The 19971-nt window shown below is 40.6% G+C and overlaps 1 protein-coding gene across 1 annotated transcript; it reads right to left on the reverse strand.

The window, feature by feature from the left end:
• Nucleotides 1-1886: 1886 nt before the first annotated feature.
• On the reverse strand, nucleotides 1887-19921 carry Abhd10 (abhydrolase domain containing 10, depalmitoylase). The gene is made up of 5 exons (XM_006975788.4): nucleotides 19750-19921; nucleotides 16816-16999; nucleotides 13560-13671; nucleotides 12948-13085; nucleotides 1887-5985 (listed from the first exon to the last, which is right to left on the reverse strand). Exons 1-5 carry the CDS (start codon nucleotides 19862-19864, stop codon nucleotides 5641-5643), a joined length of 894 nt encoding a protein of 297 aa, XP_006975850.1. The 5' UTR covers nucleotides 19865-19921; the 3' UTR covers nucleotides 1887-5640.
• Between the last annotated feature and the right edge of the window lie 50 nt (nucleotides 19922-19971).

A 19971-nucleotide genomic window follows, 5' to 3' on the forward strand; every position in this document is an offset into this window, starting at 1 on the left:
CTAAACCAAAACTTTGTCTGGAGCTTGGCACGGCAGTGCAGCACATGCCTGTATGATTCCAGGATCAGAAGGTTGAAGCAGAATCAGAGTTTGAGGCCATCCTGGGTTGAGGCAGGGGAGAGAAAGAAGAAAAAGACAGATATTACATCTTGAAAATGTATGTTTCCTTATTATCCTTTAAGAAACACAGCACAAGAAACACTTGTCTTTGCATTGTATTATTCTAAGTATTCTAGAAATAATGAAGTGTTCTAGGTGATGTGCATGTGATCTAGGCTCTATGCAAATACTCTGTTCTATCTGTTTTCTCCGATGGAATCTCACTAGGTATGTGAACCACACTTAAGTATAGATCTCATGCCCAGCAATTTTGATAGCCTCAGAGGGTGCTGGAACTAATCTCTGAAATAGCAAGGGATGGCTGTATTTAACGTTCACTCACTCTTTTTCCTTCTAGAAAATGAGTTTTTGCTCTTTTTCATTCTTTCTTTTCTTTTGAGACAGGGTTTCTCTGTGTAGTCCTGGCTGTCTTAGAACTCGCGCTGTAGACCAGGTTAGCCTTGAACTCAGAGATTCACCTGCTTCTGCCTCTCAAGGGCACCACCACACCCAATGTTCTTTTTCAACTCTTCCGAATCTTTCATTTGGCATCCTCACTTCAGGGATTGTCCTGGGAATGGTAACACTCTTCTATCTCTATCACCATGTTTATAAAACTCCACCTTGCTCAGAACTCTTTCTTCTCCAGACTCTTCATTGGCTGCTTAGAGACTTGCATACTGTATAAATTTACATCAGGAAATGTTTTGAAAGCACAGCAAAGGCAAAGAATATTATACATCTTTGATTAGCTGTTCTTGGTGAACACATCCCTTCTTGTTGCACATGTTCAAATTGTTTAGTAGGTGCATGTCACTTTGAAAATCAAATTAAAATTCCAGATGCTAAGGCACACGGAGCTGCTGTCTGTTCATGCCTTTTACATATCATTGAATACACAGCATAGAGCAGTTTCAGAAAAAAATGGCCTGAGTATAAAACACAAACACATACACAGAATCAATAATGGACTAGAGCACACTGAACCCTATTAAATTTTTTATTGAAAATATTTTTTCACACAATATATTCTGATCATAGTTTCTCCTCCCCCATCGCCTCCTAGATAAACATCCAACTCCATACTTTTCTTCTCTCTCTCTCTCTCTAGAAAACAGGCAAATTAAAAGAAACAAATAAAAAATAAAACAAAGAATAAAAAACAAAAATAAATAGCACAAGAAACACACACATCACACACAGACACACAAAAATAAAACCTATAAAACCATAAAATTGGAAGCCACAATTGAAAGACCAGCAAGATTAAAAAAAAAAAGCCAACCAAAGTAATAGGAAACAATAACAACAAAAACCTACAAAAATATCATTGAGCTTGTTTTGTGTTGGACATCCATACTGGGCATGGGACCTATACTTAAGTGTGGTTCACATACCTAGTGATATTCCATCGGAGAAAACAGATTTTTTGCCTTTGCAAGCAGTTGGCAATTGGAGACAGTTTCTTGGTTAGGGATGAGAGCTCATGTCCCCTCCTCCTCCCACCTACCCAGTGCTGGGACCCTGTACATGCTACCATGGTTTCTGAGTTCTTATGTAAGTCAATCCTGTTGTGTTTAGAACACACTGTTTCCTTGGTGTTATCGACCCCGCCTCTGGCTCTTAAAATCTTTCTACCTCCTCCTCCAAATAATAGCCCAAGGCCTGAAGAGAGGGTCTGATGAAGACACACATTTAGGACTAAGTGTTCCAAAATCTCTTACCCTCTGTACATTGTCTGGGTGTGGGTCTCTGTTATTTTGTCTTTTTTTTTTTCCAGAGCCAAGGACCGAACCCAGGACCTTGTGCTTGCTAGGCAAGTGCTCTACCACTGAGCTAAATCCCCAGCCCTGGGTCTCTGTATTAGTTCTTATTTATTGCAAGTGGAAGCTTCTCTGATGATGACTGAGTACTTACCAGTGGGAATGGCAAACTGTCATTAGGAGTCATTTTGTTGCTATGAGCCTTTAGCAGAGCAACCATTTGGTTTGCCTTAGGCACATGGCCTGTCTAGTCTCAGGTTCTTGGCCATTTGGACAGTGTTAGGCATTGGTTCCATCTCTTGGAATGGGCTTTATATACAATCAGATAGTGGTTGGTTACTCCCACATTCGTGCCACTATTGTCCCAGTGTACCATACAAACTGGTCAATGTTGTAGATCACAGGGTTTGTAGCTGGGCTGGAGTACCTTTTTCCTCTGGTAGTATGAAGAGTGGCTCCCAGTATCACAAACACTAGTCAGTAGAGGTGAAGGCTCTAGTTAGAAACCAGCTCAACTTCTCCATGTTCAATGAGCTAGGCAGGTGCTGTCTCCAGCAACAGGGCTTTACCATGAGTTGTGGTATAGTGTTGGCAATAGCCTGAGTTGTGTTTCAGGGTTTCCATGAGGTTCCTTTGATCAATAATTCAATTAGCTATGTCCCATTCCTGGCACTGCAAGTTCCCCTTGCTGGTGAAAATATCAAGCTAATCTCATTTGAATTCTGTAATGTCAACTTCTGTTAAACTAAATTTTAAGAGGTTTTCCTTCTGTAAAAAAAATTTTTTTTGGGGGGGTAGGTCATTGATCATTTGAATAAACATGATAAAAACACCATTCCACTTTAGGATCTTTCTGTTAGGAAATCACATTGTCTTTTGGCGTTAGAGGAGCCCTGCTTCCTTGCTTCCTCTTTCCTTCTATAGCATTATGGGTTGATGTCCATCTGTTCCTCACTGGACCATGCTCCATGCAGAAGACAAAATGAGGAATATGGCACCTCTTGCACATCACTATTCTAAATGTGTTATGCTTCTTTACTAGTTGTATCTATTACCTAGGTTTATAATCATTTTGCAGATGAGGCAACAGAAGCCCAAAAGGCCAATCTGCTATTAGACTTAGGACGTGTGCTAAGTGTGGGTTTTATTGCCGTGAAGAGACAGCTCAACCACAGCTTGCATAGTTTCAAAGGTTCAGTCCATTATCATCACGATGGGGATGCAAGCAGACATGGTGCTGGAGCAGTAGCGGAGAGTCCTACATCTTGCAGGCAACAGGAAGTCGACTGAGACACTGGTCAATATCCTGAGCATAGGAAACCTCAAAGCCCTCCCCCAACAAAGTGATACACTGCCTCCAACAAGGCCATTGCCACTCCAACAAAGCCATACCTCCGGAATAGTGTCACTTCCTGTGAGATTATGGGGGCCAGTTACATTCAAATTACCACACAGGCCCAAGCTCCACTTTGTACCTTAACTCCTATACTGCACAGACACACGCTATGGATCTCTCACCTCAGGGGATGCAGCTCCAAGCTCCAGTTCCTACCTTAACTGCTGTATGCATTGACACATGCTGACTCTTCCACCTCATTACGTTAACTCCAGAAAACTCTAATGGGCAGGGACCTTGTCCTCTTCATTTTTCTAATACTCTTCATGCCTAGTGATATCTAGCCAGAGTGGTCCCCAAATGGTCCCATTCTAGCTCAAGGAAACAAGGCTCACAGGATTTATGTTTTGCTTTTGTTTTAAGTTTCTGATTTTCTCTAAGTGATAATCATGGGTTAGTTGAATTGTATGTGTATTAGAGGTTCCCGAGAGCACCCCAGGTGTGCAGACTTGCTAGAATGCTCAGAACTCACCATACAGTTCCTCTTGTTACTGATTTATTAGAGGGAAAGGATCCAAAGCAGTTACCAAAGGAAAAAGGCCCATGGGTGAAGTCCGGGGAAACTGGGGGAAAGCTTCCAAGAATCCACGCTGGAGTCACAGGCTGAAACTGGGTCTCCAGCAAAGAGCTGTGACAGCTCATGACATGTTGTCCACAAGGAAGCTTGTTAAGAGTCAGTGCCAAGGGGTTTTATGGAACAACTCAGAGGTAGTTCCTGCTCTGTGTATAGCAATATTCTGGGCACCTGGGAAGAAAGCAGGGTTCAGCACAAACCAGTGTTTGCAGAGAGTTAATGTAAGCACAGTGAGCTACTGTGATCAGTGCTGGCCATAGTGGGAGCCCCTGAAATCCAAGTTCCCAGACAGCCAAAGGCCAACTCATAAAGTATGTCTCTCAGGATGATCTCTCAACCAGCTGTAACACTTTCCTGCATATGAATTTTATCACAACCTTTTTCTTCGATGGCTATAAACACACCGTTTCTTAAACTGTCCTTTGAACCAGGTTTACCATCTGCTGACTCTCGCTTATGTCTTTGACACATACTCATTTTATGAGTCATGTTTTCAATTTAATAACTTAGACAGACATAACTCATGAAGACTAAAGTCTAGCCAAATTAAAAACTAAAAAACAAACCACAACTTCATATAAAGGCTAATATATATTAATATTAGTACCCCAGTAGTTATTAAAAAGCATGCTTTATACTAGCATTTCCTATGTCCTTACAGACTGCACTTCTGCCTCAGGTGGTAATCACCTGACTATTTGCACTTAAGGCAGACTAGTAGAACGTAGTCTCAAAAGCAGAGCTAATACACAAAGATCATTTTTCTCATCTTACCAATCACTATATTAAAAAATATACATCATTAGATGGATACCATTTAAATACAAGGCATGTTTGCAGGAAAATGGGTAGACCTGAGAGTCTGTAAAGTGAAATTCTTTAGATATGGAAGTGTGTTTTCTCTCATACGTAGAATGGAGATCCAAATACACATGATATTGGCTGGAGAAAGCAGACTGTGTGCAGAGAAGGGTCTACAGGAGAAGGGGAACATGAAAGGGTAATGGTGAGAGAGGAAAAGAGTCTCTTATGTTGTCTCTCAGAGACAGGACTTGAAGGCAGAAGGGAGACTGAGGAGTGTAAGGGTGTGGGAAGAGCAGAGAAAGTGGGACAAGGCAGAGCAGTGGGATGTGTATGAGGTACAATAACATGGCAGGTGTTAGAAATTGTAATACCCATTCTTTTATACATAAACTAAAAAAATGTAAAAACCGGCAGACTCCCATAAAAATGACAACTCAAAATTCAGATATACCTTTTCATTACCATAAAAGTTAACCTTAAAAAATTGAATAGTAATTTTATTTTCAAATATAGCAAGGAATCCTCATTTTTTTCAATTTTATTATGCTTCAGACATTTTTTTAGAATCATTCAAATTTAGTGCAATAAACATCTTCCTCTATTTTGTGAATTGCACTTTAAAATCTGAATTTTACAAACTTCCGATATAATGGTACCAAACAAAAACCAAAATATTCAAGCTTTATTGTAGACGGGAAGACAATTAAGAGCTGGAACAGCTAAAGTATGCATATGAAAGGTAAATATCTCTTGAATAAAAAAATAGGTACTATTTTAATGGAAAAAATATCAAAGATAAAAGAAAGGACAAAATTTTCCAAACAGCAGCTAATACTTTTGTCACAATTTGTGTATTTGTGCAAAGACATCATTAAATAAATACTTATCGGCTATTTACAAAATAAAAGTGAGAGGGAAAACCCTAATGTATCTAGGTCTGTGATTTAATACCATTCTTTCAATCTTCTGGATGCATTAGAGTGTATACCAATCACAATGGGATTCTAGTGAACAATAGTTGAAAGCTTGTCAATCAAGTCATCAATAGTGCAAGTAAGCAGGTGAATATCTGCTTTTTCCTTCATCCTGTGGTCACTGTGCTTCCGGAGGATGACATCTACATCCAGGCTGACTACACGGTCAGCAACCAGAAGAGACGTGTGCCAAGGAATTATGTCGTCCTTCATGCCGTGGAGCAACCGCACAGGGCAGGTCACAGGAATGGGGCTATGTAACAAGCAGTGGTGTTCCGCTTCTTTAATGAAACTGTATGGAATGCTGTAAAATCCTTCTTTGTTGTATTTAGATGGTAAGGACCAATCCCCTTTCACTTCTATCTCCTTCTGCGCCTGGTAGGAAGAATAAAAGCACGGACATAAATAACCCAGCAGCAGACTTGAGGAGTGTGAGAAAGGCAGTCCTCAAGGGGGACAGTGGCAACACAGGAGCGACAAGAGTGACCACCAGAAACTGGGCCAGGTGGGGTGCACACCTTTAATCCCAGACCCTACAGGCAGAGGCAGGAGGAGCTGCCACTTTGAGGCCAGCCTGGGCTATACAACCAGTTCAAGTTCTAGGCCAGCCAGAGCAACATAAGAAGAATCCATCAAAAGAAAGCAAAAATGAATTACTACATGCAAGGCACATTATACATATTATTTCATGTGATCCTGGTAATAATTCTGTAATTACTCTACTTTTACAAAAGAAAGTATCAAGGCTTACAGTTAACTATCATAGTCAAAGTCTAAAGACAGAAACTGTTTCAGCAAGCACTCACTCAGATTTCCTTATCACACAAGTTCTTATAGCACGTTCTGCTCTACCCCAGCTACAGGGGAAGGTAGGAGGAGGGGAAAGTACAGCAGTTTCTGGGGACTGGTCCCAAGACAGCGATGTTCATATAAACCACATCTCAGAACTGCTTTTCAAATTTCAAAACAATCCCTCACTTATGTAATGTAGGTGGAAAGAAAGTTTTTCAAGGGCATAGATAGCTTCTACCTCTCAGCATTCTAGGGATGAGGATTTGAGTAACACAGAAACCTTAGAAATGCTTCTGAAAGCTAAACATCTAGATTCTGATGAAATGAAACATTAACATATCCTTCGAGGATCATTTTTTCAGATTTAATTTATTGCGTTCAATAATTTTTCTAATTACAAATTAGAATTTTCTGGCTGGAAGGATGGCTCAGCAGTTAAAAGTTCTTCCAGCTCTTGCACAGGACCCAGCTGGGTTCCCAGAACCCACATTGGGCACCTTATGGTCTATAACTCCAGCTCCAGAAATCTGACACCCTCTTTAGGCCTTCATGGGCACCAGACTAACTGCACATATCTGCACATACATGCACTGGCATGCGCGCGCGCACACACACAGAGCTAAGAATGTTTTTCAGAAATTTGAATTTTCTATGCAAAACATAGAAAATACATAAAAGTACATTAAAAATCACTATGATCCTACCTTACGGCTGTATCATTATTATTCTGATTTTTTTTTTTTTGGTTTTTTCGAGACAGGGTTTCTCTGTGTAGCTTTGCGCCTTTCCTGGAACTCACTTGGTAGCCCAGGCTGGCCTCGAACTCACAGAGATCCGCCTGGCTCTGCCTCCCGAGTGCTGGGATTAAAGGCGTGCGCCACCACCGCCCGGCTATTCTAATTTATTTTCTTCCCATAATTTTCCATGTGTTTTGTCTTTAAGTTTATAACATAAAACATTATTAATTACATATTTACATAATTTTCTATGCTTTTTACTTATTTTGTACATGTATTTGTTTTTCAAATTTCCATAAAAAGATTTTAAATGCTTATAAATTTCTATTTCCATATTATTGAAAAATCAATGAAACTTTAGAAATCTGAAAAAATATATGAATCTGTGTTAGTATCACAAATGCAAAACAAATTTTTAAAGAAAAAATGATAATTATCCTCAAGCAACACTGTACTCCAGTAATGAAAACTTTGTTCCACCTATGTTAATTACGAACATACTAAGTTAAAGTAAGTTTCATTTTAAGCATCCCTGATCCCCACTTGTCATCTATTCCCAAACAGAAGGAATACAGTTCATCTGAAAAACAAAGCTTTTCCAACTAAACTCTAAAAAAGTCTGGCAATAAGAAAGTATTACCCAGAGAAACTGTATAGAATACATGCATGAGTCATACTCTAAGAAGAAACTTTACCAAGGCAACATGTTTTAGCTGCTTAGATTCCCAATGCCTATGAACAGTGTCTCTAAGATACAATGTAGACAATGATCCCAGTTCTTTCTAGATAATAATGAGAAAGGCTGCACACAACAGCCCAAAGCGTTGGGAAGTTCAGAGCTTTCCACTTTGGCTAGAGGTTAATGGGAGGCAGTGCTCCCTGTGTCCCTCTGCTTTCCTCTGGTGCTCTTTAGTTCATGACAGCTTGACAAAAGCTAGTTGGGAAGAGGGTCTCTCAACTGAGAAAATGCCTCTCTAATACTGGCCTACGGGCAAGTCTAGGGGGCTTTTTATTGATGAATGCCTGATGTGGGAAGGCCCAGCTCACTGTGGGTGGTGTCAAACCTAGGCAGGTGGTCCTGAACTGTGTACTAAAGCAGGAGGAGCAAACCACGAGCAAACAAGTAAGAAGTGTGTCTCCATGGCTTTTGCTTCAGTTCCTACCTTCAAGTTCCTGTCCTGACTTCTCCCTCAGTGACAGAGTGTTGTAAGATGCGATAAACCCTTTCTTTCCTCCCTAAGTTGCTTTTGGTCATGGAGTTTTATCACAGCAGTACTAACCCTACCTAAGACACCTTGCATTTCATTTTTAATGTCCACCTAATCTACACACTGAGCAATCTAGTTAAACACATGCAAAAAGAATGTGCACAGATCTTATAATTTACAATAAGCCAAGAAGTGTTTAAGGAACTCCTTTTCAAGCTATAATATCCTTGAGAAAATTTCCTATCATGAAAAGCACTGTATTGGTGAGTTAAGAGGTGTTGTGGAATAATCGTTTTGTACACTGTGAAGAAATGTCACTTGATTGGTTTAATAAAAAGCTAAATGGCCAATAGCTAGGCAGGATTTTCAGGGCAGAGACAGTGCTGGGAGAAAGGTAGAATCACCAGCAGAGGCAGAGGAAACAGACATGTAAGAAGAGGTAAAAGCCAGAGTCATGTGGCAGTACGTAGATGAATAGAAACGGGCTAATTTAAGTTATAAGAGCTAGTTAGAAACAAGCCTAAGCTATAAGCCAAGCTTTCATAATTAATAAGAAGTTTCTATGTTGCTTATTTGGGAGCTGGCTAGTGGGACAGAGAAAGACTAGCAACAAAGGGCAGGAAGCAAAGGGTCAGTTTCAGATTCACAAAGAAGAAATAGGAAAACCTCAAGCATTGAGGAGCTATGTTTGAGAAAAAAAAGAGTGAAAAAACCCAGACATCGGGCTGGAGAGATGGCTCAGAGGTTAAGAGCACTGGCTGTTCTTCCAGAGGTCCTGAGTTCAATTCCCAGCAACCACATGGTGGCTCACAGCCATCTGTAATGAGATCTGGTGCCCTCTTCTGGCCTGAAGGGATATATGCAGGCAGAACACTGTATACATAATAAATAAATAAATTAAAAAAACAAACAAACAAACAAAAAAAAAACCCAGACATCAGAGATGAGTACAGGGAATAGCAACTTTGTAATTTTAGCTGTGATAGAAAATATCAGGCTCTCAGGAGGTAAATTTGTATGTGAGAGTGCATCTCAGGGGATCTTCCTCAGGAACACTGTCTACCATTGGTTTACTTTTCAAAAACAAGAACCACTGTGTGTGTTGCTTATGTATGTGCCCATATGACTGAATGCACACTTACTTGAGGGTGTGGGCACCAGTGTGCATGCACATGAAGGCCAGAGGAGAGCGGCAGGGGTGGTCCTCTATCATTCTCCACTCTTAGTCCTTTTGCAGCAAAGGCTCACCTCTGAACTTGATGCTCATGATTTCTCAGGTAGACTAGCAGCAAGTCTTAGTGATCCTCCTGTTTCCTCCTTTTGGAACTGGGCCTGCAGATGTCTGTGGGAACACCTGGCTTGTTACATGGGAGCTGGGCTCTTAACTCCAGTCCTCATGATAACAGAGCAAATGATCTTAACTGCTGAGCTGTTTCTCCAGCCCTCCTCTCCTGTTTTTGTAAGTAGTTTAAACATTGATTATTTATTTGTGTGTGTGTACATGCCATAACATGTGTTTAGAGGTCAGGAGCTGATGTTCTCATTCTACCATATGGGCTCTGGGGATCACACTCAGGCTATCAGGCTTGGCAACAAGTACCTTCATAGCTCAGCCCTCTTGCCTGTCTCCACCCTGTATTTTGAGGCTGGATCTCTCATTAGCCTGGGATTTACCCAGTAGGCTATAAAGGCTGGCCAGGAAACTCCAAGAATCTACCTGTCTGCCATATCAGTATTGGGATTACAAGGGCACACTACTATACCTAGCATTATTATTATTTTTTTAAAATTACATTTGTTTTGTGGGGGAGGGTGAGGATGCATGTGTGTGCCACAGTGCATGTGTGGAAGTCAGAGGACCTGCATGAGCTGGTTTTCTTTTTATCACGTCAGTCCCAGGGACAGAACTCAGATTGTCAGGCTCACTGTCAAGTGTTTTTATCTGTTGTGCCATTTTCCCAGCCTATCTGCTTTAAAAGGCAAAACAAAACAAAAAGCACGGGTCTGGGGTTACCTCAGATCCCTGTGCTCACATGACAAGCATTTTAACAACTGACCTATCTCCCCAGCTCCAACAATGTATGTCTTAAGAAGCGAGAAGAACAATATGAATTAAGGACAAACTCAGATGCTCTATGGCATCGATCGAAGAACCCAAGGCCAGTGACACTATTCAATGTTACACACTTTCTGTCTTCTCTCTCTCTCTCTCTCTCTCTCTCTCTCTCTCTCTCTTTTTTTTTTTTTTTTTTTTTGTTTTTTGAGACAAGGTTTTTCTGTGTAGTTTTGGTACTTGTCCTGGAACTAGCTCTGTAAACCAAGCTGGCCTTGAACTCACAGAGATCCGCCTGACTCTGCCTCCTGAGTGCTGGAATTAAAGGTGTGCACTACCACCTCCTGGTTCACACTTTATTTTTATTGTTTACCTCCCCTCTTCTTCCTGAACACTTTCCAAAACTGGTTTTCAGACTCTACTGTGGGGAGGAACTTGCTGAGCACATTTCTGACTCAGGATGAAGTTCAAGGTTGATCACCAGGTCTGGAAACCCATCTTGAAACATTGTTTCCTTTTTAAATTTCTGTGTCTTGGGCCTACCAGGAACTTAGTTCCACCGAGAAGGAAATGCAACCAATTGCAATGAAACAAAACAAATGTACAAAAAGGCACCGATGTTACTGTTCCACCGTCCTTGCAGATAACTAAACTGCCTGTGTTGGATAGTTTTATTTCAACATGACACAAGCTAAAGTCATTTGACAGAAGGGAACCTCAATTAAGAAAATGCTTCCATAAGACAGGGCTGTAGAGAAGCCTATAGGACGTTTTCTTGATTATAGTGATTGATGGAAGAAGGGCATCCTGGGCAGGAGGTCCTGGGTTCTATAAGAAAGCAGGCTGAACAAGCCGCGAGGAGCAAGTCAGTAAGCAGCATCCCTCCATGGCTTCTGCATCAGCTCCTGCCTCCAGGTTCCTGCCCTGTTTGAGTTCCTGTCCTGTGGAAGTATAAGCCAAATAAACTCTTTCCCCCTCAGCTTACTTTTGATCATGGTATTTCATCACAGTGATAGAAACGCTAACTAGGACACTGCCCAAACACATACCCCATCAGCGCTTAAGAAAAGTTATCTTCCCAGTTAGTTCAGAAACTTCCCCTTGACAATGACTCACTGAAGAACACTTGATGGAAAGTCCTGCTTCTCTTTGGCTGTAAGTCATGGATTAGTAGAAAAGAATGCTGACCAAGCAACTGAGCCAAAAAAAAAAATAAGCTCTACCTCTTGTATGCTAACTCTGACTAACTGATAATGGCTGCCTAGAGATAGAAGGCTGTTTTCAGGCTAAAAAAGTAGTTTCACACTTCTTTAGTTCAGTCTCATACAATGTAAGAAGAGGTACTACCCACATACCAGAAACTGAGATCAAGAGGATAAAAAAAGGAGACAGTGATGTGGAATCCCATTAGGTAAATGAAATAAAGAAAATATAGCTAAAAAAGAAAGGAGGCAGTATGACACTCTTGTGGGCCGCAAGAATCTATCATAGACTCAGCTGCGTATTAAAGCTGAACTTTGACCAGCCAGGGGTCTGTCAAAAGGCAAAGCCATTTATTATGAATATTTGGTGTTACCCAGCCTTTAATATTCGTGCTGTCTTCTGCTATGAAATCCTCAAGTGCCCAGACCAATTGGTAAACAATTCAGCTCCCCAGACCTGCTGAACCTAAGTTACTAACTGCCCTGCTGAGCTTAGGAGACAAGCTGGCAGGAGACACATAGCTTTGTTTCTTGTGCTAATGAAGCTCAGACCATGCCCTCACCTTGAGGAGGCCTATTGGTTCTCCAAAGCATTTTGACTGATAACAAGAGGTTTTTATATATCAAGGTGAGAGATGAAACAACATTCCTGAGAAGGCAGAGAATCATGCGCCCAGTGAAAGAAAGGGCAGGCATTTTCTGTAGCGAAGGACAGAACAGCATGGCGAAGAGAGAAGAGAGGACAATAGAGGTTCCATAGAGGCTAAGCAGATCTTGGGTAGAGCTTTCTGAGTGCCGGGAGTAGAGAGTAGCAGAGATAGAGAAAGAGGATACAGAAGAACGAAGATGAGTCTGAAAGCATAGGAGTTAGTCGTTAGTAGGACTATGAGCTGGGGAACTGGACCAAACTGTAGTTATGGAGAGAGGATTTCATCCCAGAGAAATAAAGTAGATGGATATAGAGCTTGATATGTCTAGAGTTATTCCTGCCTTGAATGCCTGGTGGAGCTACAGCTGATTTGACAGAATTTTGTCTTAGAGGAATAAAATTAACAGACATAAGAACATAGTGTACGTAGATTTTTTTTTTTTCCCTCAGATCCCACGCCGGACTTAGCTGAGCCCGTGGACCCTGGGAACTCCATAACTTCATTGACATGACTCATGTATTTGGCAGGATGTATACAAGCAGCCATGAGAAAAGGAAACCTTAAAACAAGAGACTGCACAAAAGGGCAGCAAAGACAAGATGGGCCACTGTAACCAGTCAGAGGCAGTAGGTGCGCAAGGACAGGGAGAATGTTGGGAAGCATTCACTGGGGTTGCCAAATGGAATGTGACTCACCTCAACAGGAAGTGAATGGAACTGTGTCACCAGGTCATCCGCAGCAGTCGCTATACCAATAAGAGCTACGACCTTTTCAGGCCGTGCAACGGCAGCATGCAGCATGAGCCATCCTCCAAAGCTGGATCCGACCAGTATCTACAGACAAACACGTATGGCTTTAAAGAGGATTCTCATACTTGTCTATAAAGAGAATGCTTTAAAAGAAATGTATGGACTTGCATTTTTTATAACCACGCAGATCCCAGACTTCTAGACTTTTAACATGTAACACAAAGTCAAATTCAATTATAAATTGTTTTTTTCTCCTCTGTTCTGGCTGTGCTGGAACTTTCTTTGTAACCTAGGCTGGCCTCAAACTCAGAGATCTACCTGCCTCTGCCTCCCAATAAAACTTTTGCAAAGCCATTATGTCTTTAATATAGAGCTATGAAAACAAATTTTGTTCAATGAGAAGTGCTTACTGTTTATTAGAAAGTAAAAGTAGAACAATTTAAAACAAAATTGTTCATCAAAATCAAAATTGACAAATATCATCAATTGACATACCTAAAGAAATAAATCAAATATTGCTTGAGTCAAAAATCATTCTACTTAACAAAAAACAGTTACCTGTGGTCCTTCCGCTACATCATCAAGTATCGAAAGTACATCCTTTCTCCATTTCCCCACTGTGCATTCTGCTAAGTTACCATCTGAATTTCCAATTCCTGAGTAGTCAAACCTGGAAGAAGGGAAATACATATTTTTACCTAAATGTTTGTATGTGGAAATATGTCCATGCTTGCTTCTTTTATTTTCAAAGCAAAGCAGGACATTCTTCATTACTACAATGCCTAACCTATAGTAAAACATCACTGAACATGTATTTTAGTAAATCCTACTGGCTTAGCTTCCAAGTACCTCTCATGTCAGTAACTTTCTTACATGTTCCACTGCTACCCTTGGTCCAAGTTACCATCTCAACTACACCAATGCAGGAGTCTTTTAAGTCTCTTGTTATTTCTATATTTCATCCTCACTGCCTATTCCCAGAGTAGTCAGAATGATCCTTTCAAACGAAATACCATATCATAATGCTTTGTATACTTAATAAGACTCAAAGCCCTTACCATACTTCCCTACCACTCTGACCTCATTTATGAAGTTAAAGGTATGCACCACCCTTATTCCTGCATCGTGAACTTTCACTTCTACTTGGCATACTTCTATCTCCAGATATCCATTAGCTACACCTCACCTCCCTCAGTCCTTTAGCTCAAACACTGGATCTCGTCAAGAGCTGGCTGACCGTTCACATGCTAAGACTGTGCTTCTTTCGCAGCTCTGCACTATGACTGTTTTATTTTCTTCATAGCACTTACGGCTACTAAGGACTAGAGTCAGCTTCATCCTGAACTCCTCTTTCTAAATTTTCCGAGGGATCCAAGCTCAAAGTCTGTCTAATCTCTGAATTTTACCTTTCTTTCGAGGTTTCAATTCAATAAATTATGAAGTATGCTATCATATCCACAAATTATCAAAATCCCCAGTCATTCTGAACTACTCCCAATTCCTGGCCAACCCCCTTTATAACTATGAGCTTTTGCATGCTATCCCACCGTGTAGAAAACTCCTCGTCGAACTTCTAGTCATTCTTTAATCATATCACTTTATTTGGTGAACTCTCTCATTCAGCCCCTGTGCTGGAAAGGCAGAGACAGGTGGATCCCAGGGGCTCTCTGGTCAGCTAGTCTATCCTACTTGACAAGCTTCAAACCAATGAGAGAAACCTTGTTTCTCAAAAGGTGGATGACTCCTGAAAACTCACAACCAAGGTTGTCTCCTGGCTTCCACATGCATGCACCCATGCATGCACGGTCACGCTCACACATGATCATGTACACATACACTGAATTGGGAAGGCTGCTACACTCACCACTATTACAATGCTACACAAAAAGGACTTGATTAAAGAACCTGTAGTGAAAGGGCTATTGTTTATAAATGTATATTTATATAGTACCCAATATGCAGAAAACTACATTATGCCTGGAACTCGCTATAGCTCAGTCTCGAATGAAATTCAAGAACTAGTAAAATGGTGATTTCTATTTTTATGTGTTTTGCTGCATGTGTGAATGTGTTCCCATGTGAAGGGGTTCATGTATTTACGTGGTACACAGGTACATGTACACATGTTTTAGGGGACAGAGGCTGACATCCAATCTCTTCCTTGACCACTCTCCTCCACTTTATACACTGAGGCAGGGTCTCCCACTGACCCTGAGGTTCACTGTTGCAGCTAGTCTGGCTAACCAGCTTGCTTAGGCGACTCCCTTTCTCTGCCTCCTGAGTGCTGGGATTACTGGTGGGCTGCTACATCCACCCCACTTTTACATGGGCTGGACTCAGTGATCCCAGCTCTGATCCTCACAAACACAGAAAGAGTGTTACTCACTGAGACATCTCCCCAGTCCTAAAATGCTGACTTCTTTATTAGATCATTTTTCAGACAAAAAAGCAATGGACTACCTTTATTTCTGATCTTTATTTCTGACTAGCCTTATTTCTGACTAGCAATATTTCTGATCTTTATGTATTATCTCCTCAGTGGTCTCTTTCCATAGATAGAACTGCCCTTCTACTAACATCTTTATTTTTTCCAGAGTTCCTTTGTAAAGTCTTGTCCATCCTTTTCCCTTCTCAGTGTCTCTCATCTTATGTAATTTCTCCTCTTGTGAATCACATTCTGATGAGTACTTCTGCCTAATAATGCCTGTATGTATTTTCACCCCTCACTTAAGGGCAAGTATAATGTTTTATAATTCTTATTATTCAGCTCTAGTCTTCAAAGCAAGTTAAGTCAAGAGATTTTAAATAGTTCTGAGAATGAAAATAAATAGCTTTGCTAACTGACAAAAGGAATCAGACTAAATCCACCTTAATGACATAATTTCTGCAAATATACCACACAGATAATGCCTAAAAGTTTTGTATGTAGCTCTATTTTCTAGAACTATTGAATGAGTATTAGTGAAACTATTCTCAACATTTAGATGAGTAGATTTTTCAGGTTGTTAGAGCTAGAAAAGAACTCAGAAATTATCTTTAGTCCAGCCTTCTTTTATTGGATGACAAACTTGTGTCTACTGTGTATTACTGACTTGTATCAGTTACTGAAAGAATTCTGTCTTCAATCCTTATTTCTTCAATTTTACACCAATATTTTTCCCACTAAACTATATTCCCTTCTTATAATTAAAATACCAAAAAATTTGATAAACCTAACAATTTCTGCTACATGAATACATTTCTATTGAAATATCTGAGTGAAAAGGAACAAATATAAAATTAAGTTTTAACTAAATACTACCTATCCTTGTTTACGCTCACACACATTCATATATAAGGAGAAAGAAAACAGAAACGTAAATTATACAGTATCAGTCTTACAATATTATATTACTTTAAAAAATATTGTGTGCGTGAGTTGTGCTAGGGATTGAATCCAGGATTGTGCTAAACACATGCTCTACTGATGAGCTACACTCTCAGCCCTAAATGCCTACTTTAGAAAGAAATAAACAGTGATCAAATAAGTCCTATGTCTTCAGTAGAAAACCCATAATCACAAGTGATCACAAGAAACCCACTGAGTTTATACCTTTTTGCCACACAGGCTACTGTAGCTGAAGAACTTAGTTGCTAGTTACCTTTCTGGCCAATCTAGCCAGCATGGTACAAAGACCTTAAAGACCCTAAACCATAAGATCAAAGTCCGTACATCAGTAAAATAAATTCATCTTTTAAAATGCTGGCATTTACTTCAGTTGGCTCTATTACAATGCTAAATGCTAATATATTCTCTGAAATGTATTGTTCCTACCTTATATAGCCGTGACCTAGAGATTTGCAAAACTCCTCAATTGCCAGTGCCTTTATACCATTCATATCAGAAAGATAGCCAGGGATGAAGATAATTCCTGGGCTTTTGCCTTTTAGCTTCTTATAAGCCAGACTTGGAAGGTCTGGTCGTTGAAGAAAAGAGAGTGTTACCTTTTGTCTGCAAGCTAAACAAAGCACACAAAGCATGAATTTTAGTTTGAAAATTATTTTTGGAAAATCGCATATATTTTCAAATCTTAACTTTCTTAACTCATTGCATTTGATGGGAAAATCAAAAAAGGCTTCAAGCATGAGATTTTTAGTTTCAAAGTTATATCAAAAAATTTACCTTCTTAGAGCAAGGCCCAATCATACTCTTCCAAAATACACGAGGTAGAAATTTCAGTGAAACAAAGACAGAGACGCATCAAAAAATAACTTCATGTTGGCGCCATGTGATTATCCTAAACAGTAGCAATTAACATTTAGATTTAAATACACCACTTAACCTCTCTCCTGAGATTTCTTTCTACTTTGCTTTAACAGTGTTTCAGGAATTTCATGTTTTCTACTTTTGGCCAGATGAGTGGGGAAAAGAAGGGCATGTGTGTTTTGTCTTTCCCTTTCCTCTGCCTTTAGAAAAGTTGTTTCACAGGGGAACTGGCAAAGACGCAGACACCTGCAATCCCATGATGTGGGAATCAGAGGTAAAATAATCATGAGCTGGGAAAGTATTTAGCAAGGAAGGAATGATGTCGGAAATACTGAGCTCTTTTTGACCAGGTTACCACTGAACAATCCTCCCCAGAAATATCAAGAAACAGGTAAGAAACCACCATAATTTCCTACCAACTGGATCAAGTATCATTCTTGGAAAAGTACTTCTCATACAACTCTGTAAATGTTTACTTCTGTTTGCTGGCTTTTTGTAAGTGGCACAATAGGGCTATTTAAATATAACAGGGCAAATTGTAACTCTTACAGGGCTACTCCAGTTCATTGTTTTAATTTCCCCCATTATAAAAATCAACATTAAAAAAAAAATCAAAGCCATATAAATATTTTTGTTTTGTTTTGTTTTTCCGAGGCCACCAAATAGTGGCTGTCACGCTCACTGCTACATTAAAGATACTAGTCCAGGGATTGCCAGTGGGCAGAGGTACTGACAGCACCTGGACCACCACTTTATCAATGGTGTTTCTCATATAAATATTTTTTAAAAATCACATTTTCTTCCTTCCGAAGACAGGCTTGAATACTTTTGAACAGTCATTTTCTGGACCAATAAATCTTTTATTTTACTTTTAAGGTTTTTTAATTACTTACTTAGTGTGTGTATGTACATATTATGCATATATGAGGAACTTAGGACACAGTCCTCTCCCTCCACTTTGTGGGTCTAGGGTGCCAGTCTTGTTTACCGGCTGAGCTATCCATGTTAGCCCTCATTTAAAAAAAAAAAAATCAGTCTGTGGTTGGTGAAAGTTCCTGGGTCTCTCCCATGTGTGCTGCTAAAATTTTTCCCATTTTCAGTTTGTCTAGTTTATTAAAAAAAAAAAAAAGATTAGAGAGTGTAATGTGATGGTGCACCCCACTAACCACAGCACTCAAGAGTCACAGGCATGAAGGGATCACTACAAGTTCCAGGTCAGTCTCTTCTGTACAGTGAACTGTAGAAGAGCCAGAGATTATGTAGTGAAACCTTGTTTCACAAACACCAGCACACCACACACACTCCCAAACACACACCAAGAATTACAAGCTTCAAAAGCGATCGCCTTTACCTGTCAACCAGATTCAAAGTTTCACAGTATGCAAATATATGCCAAGTTTAAAACTTGGTGGAAAAAACAGAGCTCTTGGGGATCAGTTTGTGTTGGCCAATAGACTGTGTCAACACCAAGGTTCATTTCCCATTTCCTTAAACAAACACTCAAATAATCCTTTGATTCCTTTTCAGACACTACCTCCCAACACATGAATTGCATCCTAGGCAGTGACCATTGAATTTATGTTCGTAAGCTATAAACAAGAGACTCAACATTCAATCTATAAATCACCTTTATATAATAAGGATTAGCTGAAAGTCTGATGCATATATGGTGAATGAACACAGGTAAAGAGGTAAAGGAATATTTTACTCTTGTTAACGAATTGACATACTATACTTTGCTGAGAGTACATAATACTCACTATTTTTGTGTGCACTGTAAGTTAAACTGACTAGATAATCACAAAATTTAACCATGCTAATTTATATAATGACATTACTATTCCAAGCACTTCGTATGCATCTATCTAACAGTTCTTTGGCAAGGTGCGAAAAGCACACCCAGGGTATCGTTCAAGGATAACTCCATAACTACGTGGTGTGTGTATGGTTAAGTGTCACTATATTTACATATGTAAATCATATATTCTATGTATGTAGTCTTATTAACCCACATTCTAGTTTCCATTGTAAAGCAATTATACTTCTTTCAAGAAGGAAAAATCAGACATTAGGTCCAAAGATGGCATCTACATGTACAAAGAACATGCCTCAATATTGCATGTCTCCTTAAGTCAACCACGGGCAGGACTAGGGATTTAACAAGGTTAACGATATGGAAAGCGCTAGGAGCCGCTAATAACCAAACACATGACATGCACATCTGAGTTTTTGGTTTGTTTCGTCTTCTGGCCTTGGCGTTTGATTCAGAGGACGCAGAAGCTCCTTAGCCCGCAGTGTAAAGCGCTGCCCAGCACCTCCACGAACGCCCCCGGGCCGCGGCAGGTGAGTAGTCACTCCCAGCCTTCCAGAGCCACGGAGCAGTTTTGAATGCGGCGCCAAGCCGGCTCTCGCCGGGCACCGGACGGACCGACGGACGGACGGGCGGACGGACGCCCGGCGTTCGTTCGAAGCCGCCCGAGTCCCCGCCCTCCGCTCACTGACCTGGGAGCCACCATGCCCGCGGGGGCTTCCGAGCCAGCGACGCGCTCGGGCCTCGCTGCCGGCCGAAGGATACCGCCGCCCAGCCCCACCTCCGACAAGGGACCCGGGCCGCCATCTTCCCAGCTGCCCTTGTGCCCGCTCCAGCCCTGCGCGGGTCCCGGGGTCCCGAGGTCACGCACGCGCAGTCCGCAGGAAGGCGGAGGTTGCTAGGCGGCGTCACGT

This window comes from Peromyscus maniculatus, chromosome 12 (genome assembly GCF_049852395.1).
Source record: "Peromyscus maniculatus bairdii isolate BWxNUB_F1_BW_parent chromosome 12, HU_Pman_BW_mat_3.1, whole genome shotgun sequence".
Taxonomy (NCBI): domain Eukaryota; kingdom Metazoa; phylum Chordata; class Mammalia; order Rodentia; family Cricetidae; genus Peromyscus; species Peromyscus maniculatus.